The following is a 22,878-nucleotide window of genomic DNA, read 5'->3' as shown; positions in this document are numbered from 1 at the left end:
ATCAGGAAGGTTCCCTCTAACAGTGAGAGTTCTCAAAGTTCCCTCTCTACACCACCACAATCTACTAGCCTTTATCAAAGATTTTTTTTTTTTTTAGGGTAACAAAGGAGGATCTTGTTCCTTTAAAGTATATTATACAGCACAGTGCTTGTGCTGTGCAATTTGACCGCCTGTATCACCTAAAAACCTGGCTGATCCTGCCTGGTTTTGCCCTTACCCCTGTAAACTGATCACGGTTTATCATGGCTGCTGAGCTCTGACACCATGGTCAGTTTACATGCCTCTGTCATCTGCAGCACTACTGACTGCGCTCCTCTCTGCTATCCCTCCTCTCCTCCCTGTCAGCTAATGAAAGTGTCTGCCCCCTCCCCTGCTGCTGAAATAACATCTACATTTTCATACTATCCGCTGTCTCCTAATCCTGTGTGTGATTTATAAAAAGAATGCAGATTATACCTGATTTCAGAGTGCCGTTTACGTGACCGGCCGGCTCTCTCCTCTTCTCATAACTGACATCAGTGGGGGAATCTCGGCCCCGCCTGCTGCAGTTGTCAGATGGACAGAGAGGAGAGAGCCAGCCAATCACGTGAGCGTCGCTCTAAAACCAGGTATAATCAGCATTTTTCTGGCACACAGGATTAGGAGACAGAGCGGATAGTATAATGAGGTCAGAGTGGCTTAACAACCGGTAAAGTACACAAAATTAAAGTCTTGTACCCATCTAAGCAAATAAGGGCAACTGCCAATGGTGTTGACTCTCGAAGGTTGACGATGGTGTGAACACCTGAACATTTTTCTTATTTATTTTCTGACACATACAATAAATATTGTTAACAGAATCAAATGCGTTTGTATTTAAAGAAAACAATTAAAATAAATAATAAAAACTATCATTTAGGTGTCCCCCTACAGGCTGATCTACGTACAGCAATAAAACAGACCATTAGATTTGGTTATAAGCTTGAATGCCAGCTTATAAAGTTTCAGCTGATGGGTGTGATAAATAAGCCTTAGTGTATTAAACTAATGACTGTACACAGTTTCAGATGTTTTCATCCTTATTGTTTTACCTTAAGCCCTGATTTACACCGGTGCAATTTGACACATCAAATCGGAGGCAATTACCAGCAATGGCACCATCCTAATCAGTGTGACACTGTATTTGCGGTGTCACACCGATTTCAAAAAGTCGTTTCTGTAGTACTTTTTTGCAATTTCGGGGTGCGATTTCTATTGACATCTGTGCAGAAACTCACACAGATGTCTCTGAAATCATGGCTGAAATTGGGACTGACATGCAGTGAAATTATACGAGTTCAGCTGGATGGCTTTATTCCCGCAGCTCAGTGTGAACCTGGGCTAAAGAACATTTTCAGGAGTGTCTTATGTGGCCAAACAAAAGGCCATTACCTCTATCATGCACCTTGTCCGTTCTTGTTGAAAACGCTGAAGGAATGGCCCTATCAAGTGGTAGACATATAGCAACTGATACTCCGTTTTCACAATGGGTATAAGAACTTCTGGGAGGAACCTAAAATTAAATAATTAAAAAAAAGGCCCAAAGTAAATGATTATGCTGAAAGTTTAACAGAGAACAAGATGAAGCAAATTCAGATTGGTCAAGGAGCAAATTAGTCTGTGAACATATAGTTGAATACTAAACAATCCATCTGCCTAGTAAGCTGGTCGATCCTTTATTTAAAGTGCTTGTAAAGGCTATGCTTTTTAATAAACAATACTTACCTGCTCTATACAAATGGTATTGCACAGGGCGACCCAAAACCTCCTCTTCTAGGGTCCCCCGTTGGCGCTCTAGGCTCCTCCTCTTTACTGTGTGCCACCATAGTAAGCTGTTCCTACGATGGGACCTTCAGGCTCGACCTTGAGCTGAGCTGCATGAATTCATTAAATCACAGAGCGTGGCTCGGCCTTGCTCCCCAATCTCTACTCACAGGATTTGATTTATCGCAGCAGAACTCATATCTAATTAATATGTGCAAAGGCAAGTATTTACATATTCTAGACAAGCAGTAAAAAATACTTAAAACTGAACTTCAAACATCCCTGCAGCCTTGTACAGTTTTACAGTCTCATCTCCTGCAATATGCTTCGTAAGATTTCAGTGCAAAGCTGTGAGCTTCTCTGTGTGCATTAGAGAGCTGAAACAAGCCAGAAAGAGCTAACTTAATTTTCTGGCTGGAGGACTTCCAGCATCATCCAGCCCTTTCTTTTCCAGTCCCTGGCTGCACCTTTCATTCATTGGATTTCAGAAACCATGGAGGCTCAGCATCACATGGGGGCGTTACATCAGATGACCTGCAATCAAATACAGTCTTGTCTAGAAAACACAGAACTCCGCCAGGTTGACAGCCATCTATGAAGACATTTTGATATTTGCATAACTTTTTGCAAGACCGACTGTCTATAGTTGGCATTAGGGCTGAGAGCCCTTGAGTGTAGTACAAAGGAAGGGCACTGTGATTTATTGGGAAGCTATGGACAGCACCCTGCCAGTTCCTTCAATAATCTGCCTGCACTGCATGACATAATTAGATTCAAAATAATGTAATGAAAACAGAAAGCAGAAACCTGGCATCCTGCTATCCTTGTAATTTAAACATACAGAAAAAAGTGTGTATACTGTTAAAAACCAATTAAAAACGCAAATAGAGTTTTTGTGAGCTATAAGGGCGAATTACTTGACAGTATATGAAGATAGAGAGGTTAGGGATGGCTTTTACTACCTGCTAGAAATATGAAAAAAATCTACATATTCATAATCTGGGTAGAGTTACCACATTAAGTATTAGGGTGGCTGAAAACCAGCTGAACCTAGAAACTAGACACCCAAACACATTTGCTGACAGGGACATCAAAGACCAGAAAGGCCAATTCCACCTGAACCCTCCCTCATTATTCAGCTTTCCCAGGGGAAGGTCCAAGATGCTCAGGACTCACAGGAATTGGGTTTATTCTATGAGAGTCATTCCCCCTGGAAGTAGCAGTAACAGCTTGCATAATTATTAATTCAAATTGTAGATGAAACTGAGCTTTAACAGAGGAGAAACATACATTAAATCAATTTCATTTTCAAACTTAACATATGGGTTTGATTGTGATCATAAAGATTTTGCAATATTAATTTTCCCTTTAAAACCTCCACTTCTGCGTTACTTTCATCACAATCTGTATTTCACAATCAAGCATAGTGACGACAGTAGAGCGTGTACATACTTTGGAATGAGTGACAGTTGCCCAATGCTTGAATGGTGCCACACAGCATGCGCCAGAGCCAGTGTGTAACTGCAGTTCATTTCCGAGTAGGACTTGTGACAGGCAGTGAAATCAAACAACTGGAAAGGATAACCGACCCACTCCGTCTCTGAGGTCAGGCTTGGACTCTGGAGCACACTAACAATGCGGTCATGAAGAACTATCCAGTAGGGTTCCTAAAAGGAGGGGGGAAAAAAAAATTCAAGACCAAATCTAATGCTTGTAAGCAAAACACTCATTTATACCATACTAAAAATGTGAAATGTAAGATTGAATGTAAGATTGAACTTTTTTAAAAACAGCTTTTTTTTTTTTTTTTTTTTAAATGTACTATGCAATGTTCGTTGTTTTATACCAACCACTACTTATTAGCAAAGAAAACTCTGGCAAAACACACAAAAAAAAACAACATACATCACTACACTGCTACATAATGACTGAACAAATGCTTGTCACAGCAGAGTTCAGTTGAAGCTTCAACAAATCTATGCAGAGCTATGTTACACATTACTACTCACTTTCCAACAGGGAAGAAGTCGCATGAAGTGAGGAAACGCATTAGGGGCAGGGCTTAGTGAGATCATCATGTCACCAAGGAGCGACTTAGATACTGGAATTTTTTGATGCTGTGATTTCTTCCTTTAAAGGGGGCATGCACACCTGCATATGTAATCGATTTGTTTTTAAGATGGTGCACTACTGTGGATTAGTGCACCAACACTGTGAGTGAATTTTATGAAGGTTTAAAAAAAAAAAAATTTAATTTTTTTAAGCGATAAAACACTATGTGTGGCTTCTATGCTTTTTGAGTTACTGCAGTTACTGCAGTTACTACAGTGGAAAGCTTACTTGTTCCACCAGATAAATATTGAGAGCCCTGGAGAGATCAATATGAAATTGGTTATTTAGAGCAACCATTATTGATTCATTAAAGAGGAAAAAGTGCATTGTGCCCTTCGTAAGGTCCAAAACTAGGGTAAGCGTGGAGAGTGATTGATGGTGGTTCATGCTGAAAGAGATCACTTTGCACGTGGATCAACTTGCAAGCATATATTTGATGTTATGGACTATTTGTGTGATTTGCAATAGTTTAGTGGTATTGGCATTCTCACACACGCAAAAGAATGAAAAAAAAAAAAAATGTATATTTATATACACACACACACACACACATACATATATATAATCAGGCACATTATATAGGAGCATTGAGTGTTTATATTAAGATATTATGATGGTAACTTTTATGTAACACTACGATTATTGCATAATTGAGTGTTTAACCACTTCTGCCCGCAGGCCGTTAAAGGCTGTCCTGGACTTAATGTAGTTATACCGGGATGATGTCTGCAGCTACAGGCATCATCCCCAGTATCTATCTTTTCAGCTGGTGAATCCCTCTGATGTAAAATCCACCCTATAATCCAATTAGCTGCTGGATTGCCTTCACAAGCAGTGGGAGGGGACACCCCCCACCTCCCTCTGGTGCCTCTCTGGGCTCTACTGTGTGATCAGAGAGCCCAGTATTCGATCCGGTGGTGGGTCACCACAGAGCTGACCATGGACCAAATGGTCCCCGGCCACCTCTATGATCCTGGGAGGCCGGAAGTGTCGTCATGATGTCACTTCCGGCTCTAGCAGATGTAAACACTCCCATTTTTTATCTCATGCTTTCCAGGGTAGAGGAGAGCTCTTGGGTATTATAGACACCAGATGTCTCCATAAAGAGGAACTTTCATACCTTATTTCTATCATAAGGGAGGTTTACATTTCTTGTGATATGAATAAAACTGAAAAAATGGTGTGTGTGTGTGTGTGTGTGTGTGTGTGTGTGTGTGTGTGTGTGTGTGTGTGTGTGTGTTTATCTTATAGAGACAGTTTAATCCTACCCAAATTCACTTATTCTGTCATTCCCCCTCTTGGATCCCAAAGTTCTTTTTTTAATCGGCTCAACCAAGTTTTTTGCTCTTTTCTCTGGGGGGGGATAGCTCCCCAAGATACGAACTGACCACCTTAATGTGCCCTACTTGTCAAGGGGGCCTGGCTTTCCCTGATTGGCATAAATCTTTTCTGGCTACACAGCTGGTGACAGCAGCTTGGTGGTTTTCCCCCCGACCACTCAAACACTTCTGTCACGTTGGAGGCGGTGGTGGTTTCTTCCGTTGAAGCATTATAGCTCCTCTTGTTCAGAGCCCCGAAAGTCATGTACCTGCTTACTTCCATTAGAGCCTGGACATTGGGCCTCAGGTATGAACACCTTCCGGTGGGTACCCACTCGCCTATTGCTCCACTTTGGCAAAACCCATCCATGCCCCATTTTTATATGCTGCCTGAACCGGGTACATGGGCCAAACATAACATGAAGCTAATCTCGCACATTTCCCCATATGGCTCTCTGAAAATCCTTGTCACAATTTTCCTCAGGTTTCAATTTTCCCCCGTCTTATTAGTTTCGATACTTGCAGCTCTCCTTTGACTTTCTCAGCCAATTCCCAAATGCCTCCCTTGTAATTGCCCAATCAGCCCTTGAACGGGTGCTACACACTGACTGTACAGAAAAAAACACCTCACACATATATGCCCCATCTAATTACAACAGCTCTTCCCACCCTGTTTGGCCTTAGAGGCCAAGTGTCAGCGAGACATCCCAAACCTCGATGATGATGATTGGGAAGATATCCCAAACCTCGATGATGATGATTGGGAAGACATTCGGGGTCTCCCATTCTGTACTTTGGTCTCTTCAAGGAACAAACTGATACAATTAAAAACTGCCCATAGGGCTTATTTCACACCCTAAAGGCTACATGTCATGCGGCACTCTGATACAGCCCCCCCCCCAATCTCCTTTTGGAAAAGCTTAAAGCGAGAGTCCGCCGTTTTTTTTTTTAAAAAGCCAGCAGCTACAAATACTGCAGCTGCTGACTTTTAAAATAATGACACTTACCCGCCCAGCGTGCCCGCAATGTCGGCACCCGAAGCCGATCTCTCGATCGTCTCTCGGGTGCTGCCGCCGCCATCTTGGGTATGGGAATCAGGAAGTGGAGCCTTTCGGCTTCATTTCCCGGTTCCCTACTGCGCACGCGCGAGTCGCGCTGCGCAATAAGGATGGTCCCCGCTGTCTCTGGGATCCGTGTGTTTCCCAGCAGGCAGCGGGGGACCTCCGGAAAGGGGCGTACCTTCTGCAGAATCTAGGCCGGAAGTGGGTGCAGATACCTGTACTGTACAGGTAGCTGCACCCCCCTCCCCCCCGAAAGGTGCCAATTGTGGCGCCGGAGGGGGGGAGGGTTCCAATGAGCGGAAGGTCCACTTTAGGGTGGACCTCCGCTTTAATAAATAATAGTCTCCTGCTCTATAAGGATACCTATGTGAATAGGGGTTGTCCCAAGAAGTATGATTGGGTTTGGTCAAAGTGGTTAGCTGATCCTGCTATGGCATCAACATGACTGGTCGCTACACTGCCACGTTCACGGCTTCCTTGAATTCCTCCTTCCTCAACTAGGACTGACCACCCACGAAGTGTTGGCTCATATTCAGGGATGATGTTATATTGTATTGTACATTTCTATTTGAACAATGATCCTTTCTCAACCACACACCTTTGTAATTCATGTGTTACTCATGCATACATTAGCCATCAAGACATTCATTTTTCTCAAGCACCCCTGTGTGGGTAGCACGCGCTTCTTATATTCTAGTTTGGTTTGTTTACTTTGTTTTTTTTTGCATTATTTAAAAAAATAAAATAAGGCTATAAAAATGAAAAAAAATGTAATAAATACAAAAAATGTAAAGCACCGCTGTCCCCTTGTTCTCATGCGCATAATTGAACGCATGCATAGGTCAACGGTGTTTGCAGCACACATGAGGTATCGCCGCGAATATAGCGAGAGCAATAATTCTAGCACAAAACTTCCTCAGTAACTAAACGGGTAAGCCGCAAAAATGGTTAATGTGTCCCCTATGCCGATTTTTTTTAAATACCATCGTTTGGCGTCATTCCACGAGTGTGCGCAATTTTTAAGTGATACATGTTCGGTATCTATTTACTCGTAACATTATATTATATTTTAACAAAAATTTGAGTTGTAAAAAAAAATCACAAATGCCTTATCACAAAAAAATTGCTATATATATATATATATATATATATATATATATATATATATATATATATATATATATATATATATATATATATTTCAGTTTTTTGTACACGTTCTGCCTCGACCTCTCCTGAAGGTGGCTTAACCTGATTGTCAAGAATAAAAGGAGCTGTGTCAGTCAGTGAATGTAAGAGAAATTGATGCTTTTTTCACAAGTAGGATAGAAATGCCAGGAATGGCCTCGGTGGGAACGGATTAATGTAGTGCAACACTTTCTATACTTATACTTTCCAGCACTGTTTTAAAATTGTACCAGGTTTTCCAGGCTGTGGTGCCCCAGGAGTGTATGTTCTTGAAGCAAACATTTTTAGTTATGCCTGTAGTATAGAATTAAGTCTTAGCTCATGGGCATGATCTTCCAACAGAGAGGTCAACAAGAGTGCTCTGTAAGATATTAAACAGTGCTTCCACATTAAGCAAATCCCCTAATAATTTTAAACAAGATTTTCTGTGAACTCCAGTGGCCATATTTGAGCAGGGGAAAGCTGAACTAGCTTAAACCTATTAAAAATTTATCCAGATCTGCTGCAAAATTAATGTCCTACGTGACACTGTAGTCTGTCCTAACAAAAAATGGCAGGACAAATACAAAAGGTTATTTAATGAAAAGATGACATCCTAAAAAAAATAAAAAATAAAAAGTGGTCAAATTTGTAACAAACTTAATCATACAAAGAAAATGATCATGCTAAAATAACCAAAGAATATAAAAAAAACGTTAATAACTTATGCACTGTTCTATTGTTCTGGCAAACAAGCGTCATTGAGCTTTCTTAGCTAGCCGTTATTGACTTTGACAGACATTCACAAAGAGATGGACTGTATGTTTAGTGTGCCTTGCATTTTTGGAAAACTTTTATAAACACCAGGGATCTCCAAACTTTCCAAAAAAGGGCCAGCTTATTGTTCGTCAGAGTTTAAGGGGGCTGGGCTAAGGCCAGCGGGAGTGGAAATTTTCTTGGCATCAGTGGGCGTAAACATCCTGCCCCTTTGTTGATATCATTGGGAGGAATAGGGCCCCATTATAGGTGCCAGTGGGAAAAATGGTACAACATTGATGGTGTCAGTTGGCAGAATAGTGTCTCATATCAGTGGGAAAAATAATGTCCCAAGGGCCGGATAAAAGGTTTTAAAGGGCCACATCCGGCACCAGGACCGAAGTTTGGGGACCGCTCATATATACTATGAATTGCAAGCTTCTATGCATACAGAAAAGCTTAACCGCAAGCAGATATAAATTACATTAAGGGTCATCTTATTCACAGCACATTAAAGTAAATCTGGACAACTCAACAAAAATATACAGGCAGGGGTTATTGCCTGTGAAAAGAATATCTTCCTACTAGGTCCTTTGATGAGACAAGTCAATTGACAGGGAAGCTTATGAGGCTCCAAGTGGGCTTGATAAATATGAAAAGCTGATAATTGAATACAACCTTGGGCTGCCTCACACTGCAAGGGTTAACTGCTCCTTTTTGTCTAGAGGATGGGAAAAGTACTTTTACTTACCTGTTCCTTTTGCATCCCAGGCATCATTCCCCTATGCCCCAGCAGTTGACTGCCCCTTGATGGCTTCATGCAGGACTAAGGGCTCTGCATAAGCCTTGATATTTACAAAGGACTTTAGACTGCCGGCACACATGGAATAAGAGAATGCCAGGACAGCAGTGTCACCTGTGTCCGGTATAAAAGCGTCTTTTTAGTATCCCCCCCCCCCCCATTTTCCTCTCCTCATTCTTCTTTTTCTGTCTCTTCCCCCTCCCACGTGTTTTTTTTTTTTGGTCCCCAGGTCATTTGTGCTACTTTGAATTGTGTAAATGTATATATTTTCTTTTTCTATGTTGTGCAGCGTGTTTTGGTTATTTTAGCCATCCACGTCTAAGCATGGATCCTGAGGGAGCAAATGTTGCGAAAAGTGTTGATTCTACATGCTTACATATATTGCTCTAATTTATGACAACTGTATGATACAAGCAGAATGCATGACATGTTTTTATTAGGAGATGGATCTCCTCTTAATTAGAGGAAATATACGATTTTAGTTATTATTGTTGTTTTTCTTCTGTTTCTCATTGTAGGCACATGTAAAGTCCCTTTGCAAATGGGTACACTGCCCCCCCCCCCCCCCCAAACCCATTTTGGTAGGTGCAGTGATATCCTCTTTTTCTCCTTTTTTTGTGTGCATGTTTTACCCAGTCCCCTAGACCTAAACGAGCAGACAAAAATAGATATACAATAAAAAAATACTGTAAATAACCGAAATTTCCCGTATTGCAAACATCTGCCCACACAGAAAAGTGGCTAATATGCCAGGCATCTCCCTTTGTGTGCATGTGCTCCTTGCCTTAGCCTCCTGCTTTCAGGCAGATTGCTGTCCATTAAATACATCTCTAAATAAACACAGATGTGAAATCGAAAATATAAAAAGGAATCTTTATTATGCACTTCACTCACTGGCAGAGCTGTGATAATGAGTCCAATTGCATTCATCCAAGCTGTTATATTTTCTCTTGGCACAAGTGGCTGGCTATAAACAAGAGGAAAGAAAAAATAGGCATAGTCAATAAAATCAGACAGAGTTTTATGAGATGTAATGAGATAGCAGAGTGTGTTTACACAATTCATTCTGCATGTTTGTTTTAGATGTCATGAAAAGCTAAACTCCAGGCAGACAGATAAACACATCATTAAAATATACATATGTGAACTATTTAACCTGGAAAAGGATCTCTGGCATTGCTTGAGCGCACCAAATTACCCAGCTGCGTAAAACCGCCTTGTTGCCAGTAAATTGGCTTTCCCAAAATACCTTAAATTGAGCATGCGATTCTGCATGCTATGGATTGCTGTGTCACCACATTAACCACTTGAGCTCTGGAAGGTTTAGCCGCCTTCATGAACACTGTACACATTTATTTAAATATGATTTGTGTAATTTTTTTACACAAATAGAGCTGTCTTTTGGAAGTATTTAATCGCCACTGGGGTTAAAAAAAAAAAAAAGACTGAAAATGTTGAGAATAAAAATAAGAAAAAAAATATAAAAGGTAATAATATATATATACACACACACACACACACACACACACACGTATACATATATACACACACATACATTTTTTTTTCTTATTTTTAATTCTTTGTTATAAAACACATCCAATAAAAAAAAAATATATATATAGAATTTCTTCATAAATTAAGGCCAAAATGTATTCTGCTGCACAACTTTGGTTTGCATAAAGCTTGACTAAGAGTTGAAAAAGAAGGGGGTGGAGAGCTGAAATTACACTCCGCGGAGCTCAGTGAGAACTCAGAGCTGATTGGAGGCAAGAGACCCCCTTCACACAGAAACAGAACGGAGGCTGTCAATCTGTCTGGAGATTCCTCTTCTGTCACCATTTTTATCTGTGTCAGGAAAACTTGTCAGAAGTGACTCATGCTGCTAGAGGAACGAAGCAGCAAACAGAAAAGACACTTGGTGCTCTGGATTGAGCTAAGTACACACTATAGAGGGATATGCTTTGTTCTATAAACATAAATAGAGCGACAATTTAGAAAAAAATTCAATATTTTTTACTATAATAAATATCCCCCAAAAATATATAAAAAAAAACATTTTTTTCCTCAGTTTAGGCCGATATGTATTCTTCTACATATTTTTGGTAAAAAAAATAAAAATAAATAAAAAACAAAATCGCAACAAGCGTTTGATTGGTTTACACAAAAGTTATAGCGTCTACAAAATAGGGGATAGTTTTATGGTATTTTTATATTTTTTTACTAGTAATGGCAGCGATCTTTATTGTGAATGTGACATTATGTAGGACAATTTTGACACGTTTTTGGGACCATTGGCATTAATACAGCGATCAGTGCGCTGATTACTGTAAAAATGTCACTGACAGTGAAGGAGTTAACCACTAGGGGGCAGTGTAGGGGTTAAGCGTGTTTTTTTCTGTAGTGGGGGCGTGGCTTGGCGTGTAACGTCACTGATTGTCTTTCCCTATGACAGGGAACAGACGATCAGTGACAGGCTCACTAGAAAGCAGGAGGAGAGGTTTGTTTACACTTGCCTCTCCTCGTTCTTCAGCTCTGTGACCCGATCGCGGGACACCGGCAGCAATTGGGTCCCGCAGCCACGGAGCTCAGGACCGGGTGGCGCACTCGCAACCCACAGCTGGGCACTTGACTTTTAATAAGAGAACTCACCGGTCCAGGGGGGTCACGCACTGTCCTCAACCAAACCGATTCTTTGCTGGTCTTAGGGGCACCGGCATATTTACTGGAGGCAGCCTGCTGCCCAATGTGCATGTTTTAACATGGCTCTCAATTTCTTAATACAGATTCAGGGTTATTCTTATAGGCACAATAGAATGCTTTTAGGAATTTGTATCACAAGGGCATAGATCTATGCTTTGTATAAAAAAAAAAAAAAAAAAAAAAAAAGGAAACAAAGCGCGTTATTCCTATATCTAAGAATGCACAAACTTAAACTAAAATGCTGATTTAGTTTACCTTCTCTTCACAACTTTGATGTACCACCTATCTATTGGCATCAGGAGATGGTTTCTTTTAACAGCTAGGGACCTATTATCTTTAATACAAAGCATAACTGGCAATAATAAATTCACAGCTTGGGGCTTTTTGTTTGGTTACTGTACACCAGGCATGTCCAAAGTCGGCCCGCATTCTGGTTTGATGTGGTCCCCACTTGGAATTTGCATATACATATTATATACACACACACACACACACCTGTGGCCCCCAAAGCTCGAGCTCGTTATGTTTTTTATGCTGTTAATATAGCCTGACAAATCCCGAGCGCTGCGCTCATTCTTAGTATGAGCCAGGACGTGTAGCTGGACGTGTTCACAAGTCTATGTGCCCGAGCCGCTATGAAGTGGACAGTGCAAAGAGCCAATCACAGTACTGTGACTATCCCGATCTCTGCATCTACGGACTGCAGATGCAGAGATAGGGGAAACGTCACAGTGTCTGTCATTGGCGGTGGCGCTGCGCGCGGTCAGCTTCCTTGCGGGGCTCAAGCACATAGACTTGTGAATACGCCCAGCCACACATCCTGGCTCAGAAGAATGAGCGTAGCACTCAGGGGCTTTATATATATATATATATATATATATATATATATATATATATATATATATATATATATATATATATATATATATATATACACACACACACACACACACAGAAATATATAGAGAGTCAGAGAGAAATTTATATATATATATATATATATATATATATATATATATATATATATATATATATATATATATTTTTTTTATCATATATTGTCATCAATGTTATGGAATGAATAGTATTATGTTTGCAATAAACTTTGCATAAAATATTTAATTTGCATTTCATTTTGGTACAAAAATGATGGTACAAAAAATGTCAGGCAAAATGGTCGGCCGTCACGCATGTTCGTTTCATGAAATCTGGCCCTCTTTGAAAAAAGTTTGGACACCCCTGCTGTACACAATTTGACTTCTCCACTTTATATTTTAGGCAAAGGGTAAGTGAACTCTCTATGTATTCATTTACAGTCACAGACGGGGCGATTCAGACGCCTATATGAACAGATGTTACATCTTCCAGAAGCATCATGGGAGATTATCATCAGGTTTTCTTTCTCCTAAGAATTATTCATTTAGATTGTTCCCTAATGTGAGCACTAGAAAGGAATCAATACATTGCCAGCAATTCTAAGTAAAGCAGCAGAAATATATTTTCCAAGGCACCATAACTATATTATAATGGGGCGTCTGTCTTTCTTGGTCTCAACCCCATTTTCATACAGTCACACTGGTGGAGGAAAGGACTATTTCAGGTTACAAAAAAAAAAAAAAGGAACTTGAAGCTGGAAAACAACTGATTGTGCAGCATTATGAATCCAAATTCCATGTGCATCATTATAGGACATATAAAGGTCAATTGCTGGAGGATTATGTATGCATTTCAGTAGTGCAAATAACAGACATGAACTAGACCAGAGGGATCAGCCGTTGCAAAATGTTATGAAATATTACCTCTTCTGAAGCCAAGGCAAAAGTAAACCTAAAGAAATCAATGTCACAAGATGTATGTGGAAAGCAGAAGTCTTGTGACCAGGAATTGCTCAATTTTTTATATTGATCCTGATAATGTAGAATTTTTTTGCACAATATTTGCCACTTTTGGATCTGTTGCTGGCCTATGTGACTGTGAACCGATTACTTTTTTTAAACTAATGATGAAATACTTAAAACAAAAACATTTTTTTCTGTTTTACACAGTCAAAGCTTAAGCACTTTTTTGGCTCCTCAGGTCTTTGCATTAAAAAGACTGGAGCCGTCGGTGACAATGTTGGACTCTTGGCATTAAAAAAAAATTATTATTTTTTTCCTTATGCAGTGAAGCTTTGGTATAAAAAGGTCAATGCCCACACATGGGCAAGTTTACCATACCTTCTTAGAACGACATTGAGAAGTGCATTACCAACTTCTTTCCCTGGAACAGCCAAAGCCATGAGCTCAACGCAAGTGACGTGAAGGGCATGAGCTGCAGGATTAGGGAACTCATTAAATCTCCAATCGCAGTTTGGAAATGGGCCAGGAGATTTTCCCGCCATGGGTGACCAATGTTAAGGAAAAGTTCCACAGTATCCTCCAATAAGACCACCGCATGCTTGAATCAGTATTAAACCCAAAAGCAAAAAAATTATATTGCAGCTCACCAATCAGATGTGGTGGCTCCATTTGTTTTCTCTCTGTTTTTACCTGGGGATCTGGCAAGTAACACACCTCCTGTATTATCAAGACCAACTCTGGATGGAGGCGCAATAGAGACACCTTTGGACACCAGCATCTTCAGTCTGACACGGAGGGGAGTGTTATATTTACTAGTAGATTTAGATACACTAACAAATGGAACCTGAACTCCAGTGCACACTTTAGAAGCATTTGGAACAAGAGAGTTTGTTTTTGGGATAAAGATTTTACATAAATAAAAGATGATCATTATAAGCACCCCCTGTCAGTGGTACATGCATTGTAAAACAACAGACTTACTGGACGGCAAGATCACCAGGTGAAAATAAAGGAGGGGTAGCCTAAAAAAGAACTAATGCAGACACATCTAAGGACCCTTTCACACATGCGGACAGTATGTCCGTATTTCATCCATCCGTTTGCGGATGAAATATGGACATACATGCATCCCTATGGGACAGCGGGTGTCTGCGGATGAACATCCGCAGACACCCGCTATTGTCCGCCTCCGCAACAGTCCGATTCTGCAGACGGAGGAAAATCCTATTTTTCTATCCGTCTGCAGAGCGGATCGGATGAACACGGAACAGACGGTCCGTTTTCGTCCGATTCCCCCCATAGAGGAGAATGAAGAGCTGACAGGGCGGTCCCTGCACAGTGTGCAGAGACGGCCCTGTCTGCAGCCGGCTCAGCGGGGACAACATAGCGATCCCCGTTGAGTAAGCGGATCATCACGGGGCGGGTCATTACTGAAACGCTCCGTGTGAAAGGGGCCCAAGAAAAAAAAAAATGACTAATGCAAACGCATCTAAAAACTGTTAAGCTGCTTTAAAACATCACATCACTAACGTCTATTAAATATCTTTGTTCAAATAGTATTTGAAAAGATAAACCTGTAGTTTTATGACACCTATGTTTTTCTGAGTCACAACTCACCTTTCAGTTAACCTGCTAAACATTGGTATAGTAAAACTACATTTATTGTGCTATAAAGCATGTGTGTATGATTATATATATACATATACACACACACATTTCATGTAGATGTTATTAAGGTATAGTGATATTTTATAAACTTAATTTTATTTATAAAGGCCTGTTACATGTATGCACATTGGGAGTAATATTTAATTGTTACATATGTAGATTACATCCAGCTTGGTAGTGCTGTACGCCGATTAAACTCCTCCTCCGACCTCAGGGTAAGTTTATGGTCCTGCTCAAGTTCATAATGATCTGATGTGTATTGTATAATTGTATAATCTCCTGTAAACAAATCTTGCAATTTATATTCTTTTACTTTTGTCACTTTCACCTACAGGCAAGCTTATAATAAAGCTTACTGGTAGGTACAAAGAATGGTGCACATTTAGGACATAGACCTCACTGGCGCATGCACACTGCGTTCTGAATTAAGGGCACACAATGTGCTGTCAATCCAAACCTCTGTGCTGCGACCGGGATTCCTGTAAACATGAGCAGGAGTGACGTCATCGCAGCTCTGCGAAATGGCTGCAGCCCGTGAATCCATAAGGAAAACCAGTTGGCAGATGGAATCTCTGGCAGCGGCTGCTGGAGCAAACCGCTTTACAAAAAAAAAAAAACAATTATTTTATAATGTACTAGTATGCGATGCATACTGGCACATTATGCCATTAAATGTGCAGGGAGACCAGAATAATTTTTTCTTCAAGATATAACTACGGCTGTAACACTCAACAAGGGTGTTGAATAGTGCAAGCAAAATAAAAATTTTTTAAAAAAAATTAAAAAAAACTCTTTAATGTGGAACTTTAGTCAATCATTTTCATTTGCTTTGAATGGAGTAGGGAAAAGCTAGAAACGCTTTCAAGCCTATACTGCTATCTTTGGCCCTTATTAGAAGACTCATCCTCACTTTGTACAGAAAAACCAAAAATATGTTGAACATTTCCAGAATAGGATGCGAGGTAAAATCTCCTAGTTGGGGCAATGACTTGTCCTCACTGTGAGGAGATCTCCTCTTGCTTTTTGTCCTGCTTCTGTATAAGTGAGGGAAAATTCCCCCAACAGAGATACATACAGGTAGCCACACAAACCTGACCCAGAGAGAAGACAGTAAGCCAAAAATGTAATATCTTTGTGCAAAACAAGCTTATAAAAAATGCAAGGCTTTTTGGCAGAAAATAAATAAAACCCAAAAAAGGATATTGTCAACCAGTCGACCAATCAGTTTGCAGTAGTAAGTGTCATCTGGGATCCAGGGATTGTCCTCCCGTGCATTCATGCCATATTTGAGATACAGTTCACTCAGGCACCATCCCGGAGGCCGGTTATCCTTTAAAGAGCCAATTATGGAGTGGACCAATTTGCGCTTTAAGTTTGTTCGATCTCGAAGGTGGACTTCATAGTAGTGCAGTGTGTTGTACAAGTAGGTGACTGGTCGATCTAAAGTAAGTCATTACAAAACACAAATGTTAATGAGTTGGTCAACCTAAATCCATATTTAGGCTTCAGACAGCCACTGGTCAATTTAATAATCAACTAACAACGAGATCCCTCTGATGCTTTGGAAGCTCTCTGCAGACCATGTTGTAGGATTAAGAAAATGTCAGGAAAGACCTACTAGAAAAGCTGAACTTTATTTGGAGTTAATCAGAGGCACTTTAAATGATAACAGGTGTGTACTGACTCCTGACTCCTATTTAAAATGAGTTTGAATGTGATTACTTAATTCTCTTGAAATTGGATGTATATATTATATACTTGTAGTGTATCCAATTGATACTGTATACTGTTTTTAATGTACATTACTGTATATTCAAAAACATATTGTCCTCATGACTTTGTAAATATTTCTTGAATCTTCCAAATAAAACTTTTGTAAACAAAAAATAAAAGAGGGTGTGCACACTTATGCAACCATATTAAATTTAGAGTTTCACCCCCCCCCCCCCCCAAAGTATTTCAGCCTGTTTAACTGCATTGTACAGTTTATAGGTCACATTAAGGCTCCATTCACACCATGGCAATCCGTTTTGCAAACAGAATTGCCATGATTGTCGCCCAACGAATCACGGTAAAATCACGCAAACAGAATCGTCGGACACCTGACAGAAGTACAAGAACTTCCCATAGACACTCCTAAACCTTGTGGACAGCCTTCTCAGAAGAATTGAAGCAGTTATAGGTGCAAAGGGTGGGCAAACTTAATATTGAAGCATTCAGAATAAGACGCCATTGAAGTTCATGTAAAGGTAGGTGTCCCAATTCTTTTGATAATATAGTGTAGATTAGCAATCACCTCTTATTTTGCACACAGTACTGTGTATTCAGATTTTTCAGATAGTCAACGTAATCAATGATCCTATTCCTGGGTTTAGCAATCGTTCCTCCTGCTCTTTACACAGCACTGCACTCTCTGATTTATATGTTCAGATACAAAAAGTAATCACTTTTTTCTTGTCCTTACATATGCAGTCTTTTTTAATATGAGTGGCTGCTGTCATTCAGTTGCAGAAGTATAAAAATCACCATTTGAATATGGAACCAAAAGAAAGTTTATCTCACAGTTTATAGCAACTCGTAGACGATTCAATTTTCTGTCCTTCCACACCAGCGCTATCGTGTTCTGGCAGCTAGGGAATGCAGGGTTGCCCTTTCAACCGGCAGAACACACGGATTACTGTTAGCGACTGTAGCCGCAGGCAGTAAACACATGTAAAAAAAAAATCCAAACAGGCTGGCTGTACACAAGTCATTTGATGGATCGACTTGGGTAAAACAGTCTGCCCATAGATGGATCAAATCTCAGCTGGTCCCTGCCGAATCCATGTATGGCCAGCTTTAGTCTATAGTGTGCAGAACTCTGCTCCTGGTGCATCTCTCTCCTCTCAGTCTCCCCCAATTACTTCCAGGTTGTTTCTCAGTTATGGTAAACACACATTTCCTGCCCAGATGCTTTTTTTTCTGTCTTCTTGGAGTTTTCAACACTCCTTCAAGCTCTTTCTTTAAGGCAGGCAAAACATTATACACTTTTTTTCGTTCAACCACCAGTGAATGCACACAAAGGTGGATGGGTGGAGAACTCTAGCCGAGCTAGTATATTCGTATGGTTGGGAGCCTTCCCTGACGTCAGAACACAATGACAAGTGTTGGCGACTACAGCACTGATCATTCCAGAAAAACCCAACAGGGTAGATGTACAAAAGTCAAACGATAGATCAACTTCTGTACAACCTGTGTTCCTAAACATCACCAACAAAACAAAAAAGAATTCCCAGCACACTTACAGGCCTGCCTGCAAAGCAACCAAATTGGCCCTAAACTGTTAGACTTGCAGGCTGGTCAGTAAGTGTGCTGGGAAATCTTTTTAATTTGTGATGTGCATTGTCCATCCATGTGCACCTTGCTGCTAAGGCCAGTTATAAATTGGGGCTGTTGCCACTTTTTTGTACAGTCGGACTATTTTAATGCCAGGGATGGACAGGATGACTTTGCTGCCTGTGGCTTTGAGGGGTGGGTTTCCTCCAGACACACCTGTCCTTAATCTATCCATTTTAATATGTGCTCTTTCTATGGTGGCTCTGGAAATTTAGAGTTAGGACTACAGGATATATAAAAGTCCCTGGGCATGGGTCCTACGGCTTAAGCATAAGCCATTAAAGTTCATGTGCGTGTAAAGGCAGGTGTCCCAATACTTTTGGTGATAGCATGCATCTTACTAGACAATATATAGATGTAATTTCAAAACTTGTCATGTTAGAATAAATAGTTTAAATATTGGAAACAACAATCACTGGGATTTTCTTAGTGTATTTGAAGTCTGATTTAAGGCATGCATAAGGAGGACCATTTAAAAGATGTTAAATTCTAAACATTGGAAAAATCCACCAAAATAAATAAGGCAAAAGTAAACAACAAACCATGAAACTTGTACAGGCCCCCGAGATGGTCAAGTAAAGTTTCCAAAGATTTAGAAACAGGAAGCAGTTCCAGAAATCGATGGATGACGATGTCAAACACGGGCAAGAAGCGTAGGCACACATTTCCAAAGTAGATGGGTAGGTACTGGGGCTGAATCGGCACTGGTGGGTTAACTTGCTCTGCAAGGCCTTCAAAATACAGTTTTTCCGGGTATTTCTAGGAACCAAAAATTACAACAATCACAATTATTACTGTATAGAATAAAAAGAACAGTAGATCTTTTTTCAATGAATATTGTCACATACACTAGAAAATTATTTTAGGTGGCTCGTTAAAGAGCTGTAAAAAAACAAAAAAAAAACCCCAACCTTCTGTTAAAAACACTCTGGACTTGAAATTTCATTGTGAAGCTGCAGGGGGAATATGGGAAGGAAATGCACTTAAGTGTACCCAAAAATGGATGGGCTGGACTGTGACAAACAGCCTTCTAAGCAGTATTCATAGGGACTCTAGAATCAGTGTCCCACAGTCTGTTCCTCAGGTGCTAAGCTAAAATGAACACTAGACATAAAAATGACATAGTTCACCCTTTACAAAAAAAGAAAAAAACCAAAAAAGGGCACATATATTTTCCATTGTTCTTAAGCACCTAAGGGTAGGTCTAATGCTTTGCTTTAGAGAGCTGGATATTAGTCTACTCCCAAGCAGTTAACATTTTCATAACAAAATGACCATCATGTAATTACCATCACATACAACCTGCTAAGCTCTCTACTGGTTAATGAAGTCTGCATATTAAAAAGAATTGACAGAGGAATATACAGTATAACCATAGTCTTAGTCTAAATCTGGGCAGAGACAGATCTAAATGCAGCTGGTTCAGTAGGAACTGGCCGAATTTTGTTCTTTGTGTGGCTGCCCCAGTACGACAGATCTACTTTTGTTGAACAGACACGATGGAAAACTTTTTTAAATCAGTGGCTGCAGCCACTAATCAGTGTAATCTGAAAGTGGAGAGTGCTGCTGTCCAAATACAAGGTCTGACAGAGGGGGAAAAAAAAAAACACTTTTAAATTTGAATGACCTAAAACACGTTATATTGCCCAAATGTTTGATGAAACAAAAAAAGATGATCTTATGCCGAGTACATGGATACCAAACACGACCTGCTTTAAAATTGCGCACAAACTACATACATTTTTAAAAGCCTTTACAGGTTACCACTTTAGATTTACAGAGGAGTGATTGACTGCCCTCGATCTGGTGTTCAAGGCGATACCTCACATGCATGATAAAATTGCTGTTTACTTACGACACAAGATCGACCCTTGCATTCACATTTGCGCGTGAGCACAGGGGGCAGGAGTGCTTTTTTTTATTATGCTTTTTTTATTTTATTTTTAAACTGTTAGTTCCTTTAATTTTAGTTTTTTTTAAATCATTTTTATTGTTCTAAATATCCCCTAAGATTCAATGGGTAGTGACAGGTACTCTTTTTTGGAAAAATTGGGGTCGTCGTTGGAATTTGGACTGTAGTATCTGCGTGTAGGGAGGACAGAACAAAAACATTCTGATTATCCCTCCACTTCACTGCAAGCAAATTATTACATCTCAAGCAGGCTCTCTCCTCCAGCCTAAGTCAGGACTCTACAAGCAATTGGGGGAAGCCCAGGTGATTACATCGCACGGTGACACATGTGTCAATTCCACACTCAAAAAGGTAACTAAAGAGTGTCACACTTATGTAATAATTGTCCACATACAAGTGGTACCCCTTTCCGAATAAGGGTGATACCATGTCCCACACAATCTTACCAGCGTTCCCTATGTAGTCTGGGCAGTTCTCCAGCTCCACGCGACTATCTCTTCCCTCGTAAACTATGAAAAACTATATGTACAGCCGTTGCCATGTCACAGAGCTTATACATCTTGACCCCATATCAGACACGCTTGCTGGGAAGATACTAATTGATAGACAAGCGCCCAGAAAATGTAATCAGGGACTCAACGCCGACAACTTGATCAGGAGTAAACAAGGCTGCAAACTGTTAAAGTGGTATATGAGGTGCTGAATTTTGTAGAGCCTATCAAATCCAGGGTCACCCTGAGGACGACAGAGTTCATTGTCGTTGAAGTGCATAAATCGCAAGATCTGCTAGTATTGTGTCCTGGTCATGCAAGTAGAGAACACGGGCATATGGTGAATTGGGTCAGTGGACCAATATGACCGCAACTCACTTTTTTAGTTATGCCCATGAGGAGGGATAGGCCCAGGAAGGTCTTAAGTTCAAAAACCCTAATAGGTTTCCAATCTCTGGCAAGGATCAACTGCGAATTAGGGGTGATGAATTGACCAGCGAATTCCAGGTTGGCCAGTGAATGGGGGGAAGTACGGGCGCTGCAGAAGTGGTGGGCTCCCAATTTGGATTGGCAAATGCAGCAGGAAGGGCACTATGGGCTTGACGGGCTTGTGTTTGTCTTGTTGGTGGCTGCGGGACACTACTCGTGCTTGCCACACACCAGCTTGAACTGAACTTATGGGACTCGCCACGTCACCACGTGATACTGCAGTGCTGGATGTATGACCAGGATGTACTAGGCCGCTGGTGCTTGCCAGTTCACCAGAAGTATGAGTGGCACTAGTACTGGCTCTCTGCTCCATACGAGAGCCCTGCGGTTCTTGCACCTCAGCAACAGCAGAAGAATGGGGTCGGGTACGTCTGACCTTGGCAGGGACCACAACCCTGTCAGCGCTATCTGTCAGGGTGGCGCTGCTGTCTACAGGATTGTATTCTGAGCCTGAATCGGACAGATGCACGACTTCCTCTTCACTCTCATCTGTCATGCTTAGAAACCTGTAGGCCTTTTCACTACTGTACCTTCGATTGGACAGTGTGGCCTCTAAATTTACTGGTGTAACTAGTGAAACTCACGGAAAAAAGGAGCATCTGATTGTCAGCGACTGCTTCAACCGCTACCAAAAAAAATGGTTGGCGGTCGCAGGGATCAGGCCTGACTCTGAGAACGCTGCAGTTATGTGTTTTATAAGTGACAGTGATCGACTGATACTGCACTTGGCTGGAGGGAGGGACTAAACGCAGGTGTTAACAGGTATCTGGGATGATACCGCTAACACTGCATTTTTGGGAACCCTAAACTACTGGTGACACTAGTATAGATCTGATCAAAGATACTGACTCGTTCAGGCACTATACTAAGGGAGATGTATGGTGCGTGCGTGGGTGGGCATCAGCGCTACTGGCACTATACTTTATGCTGCCTGGGGCGACGCGAACCCCGACGCTAAAACCTGGTGGGTAATCAGGGTGTTAAACCTTCATTCTTCATTTATTTAGGTAATATATGCCGGGTACCCTGATGCTATAAAAAAAAAAAAAATGGGGTGACAAGTGTACCCATGTTTGCTGGTGTTAGTGTAGTGTTGGTGCAACTTGCTGTGAGATGTCTGCTCGCCTCTCTGGAATGAAAAGAGTTCCACGAGGGGAGATGACATCAATTCTCCTGCCTGTGTTTACACTTACAATCTAATCTACCAAAAATTAAACTGACCAAAAGCCATTATAGTATCCGGTTAAAGTGAATCTGTGTAATTCTCAAACTTAGGATTGCAATTTATAGTCCCTCTGCACACTGTAAATTCATCAAGACATCGAAAATAAAGGGGTGACGCTTTTCAGCTTCCAAACAGACCTTAGTGCCATTTGGGGGCTGAAACGCGTCAACCTTTTCGTATA

At 40.8% G+C, this 22,878-nt stretch overlaps 1 protein-coding gene across 1 annotated transcript in view; it reads right to left on the bottom strand.

Moving 5' to 3' along the window:
* Positions 1-22,878, bottom strand: part of MED23 (mediator complex subunit 23) — a 116,805-nt gene that overhangs the window by 5,298 nt on the left and 88,629 nt on the right. The window contains exons 23-28 of the mRNA XM_077486864.1: positions 19,123-19,339; positions 16,409-16,645; positions 13,916-14,081; positions 9,894-9,966; positions 3,235-3,449; positions 1,411-1,531 (exon numbers count right to left, since the gene is read on the bottom strand). Of these exons, the coding sequence (XP_077342990.1) occupies positions 1,411-1,531; positions 3,235-3,449; positions 9,894-9,966; positions 13,916-14,081; positions 16,409-16,645; positions 19,123-19,339 (1,029 nt within the window). The remainder of the gene's footprint in view (positions 1-1,410; positions 1,532-3,234; positions 3,450-9,893; positions 9,967-13,915; positions 14,082-16,408; positions 16,646-19,122; positions 19,340-22,878) is intronic.

This window comes from Lithobates pipiens, unplaced genomic scaffold (assembly GCF_037356315.1).
Source record: "Lithobates pipiens isolate NorthernLeopardFrog02 unplaced genomic scaffold, aLitPip1_a1.2 Scaffold_18, whole genome shotgun sequence".
Classification (NCBI taxonomy): domain Eukaryota; kingdom Metazoa; phylum Chordata; class Amphibia; order Anura; family Ranidae; genus Lithobates; species Lithobates pipiens.
This window is presented reverse-complemented; position numbering and strand designations above follow the sequence as displayed.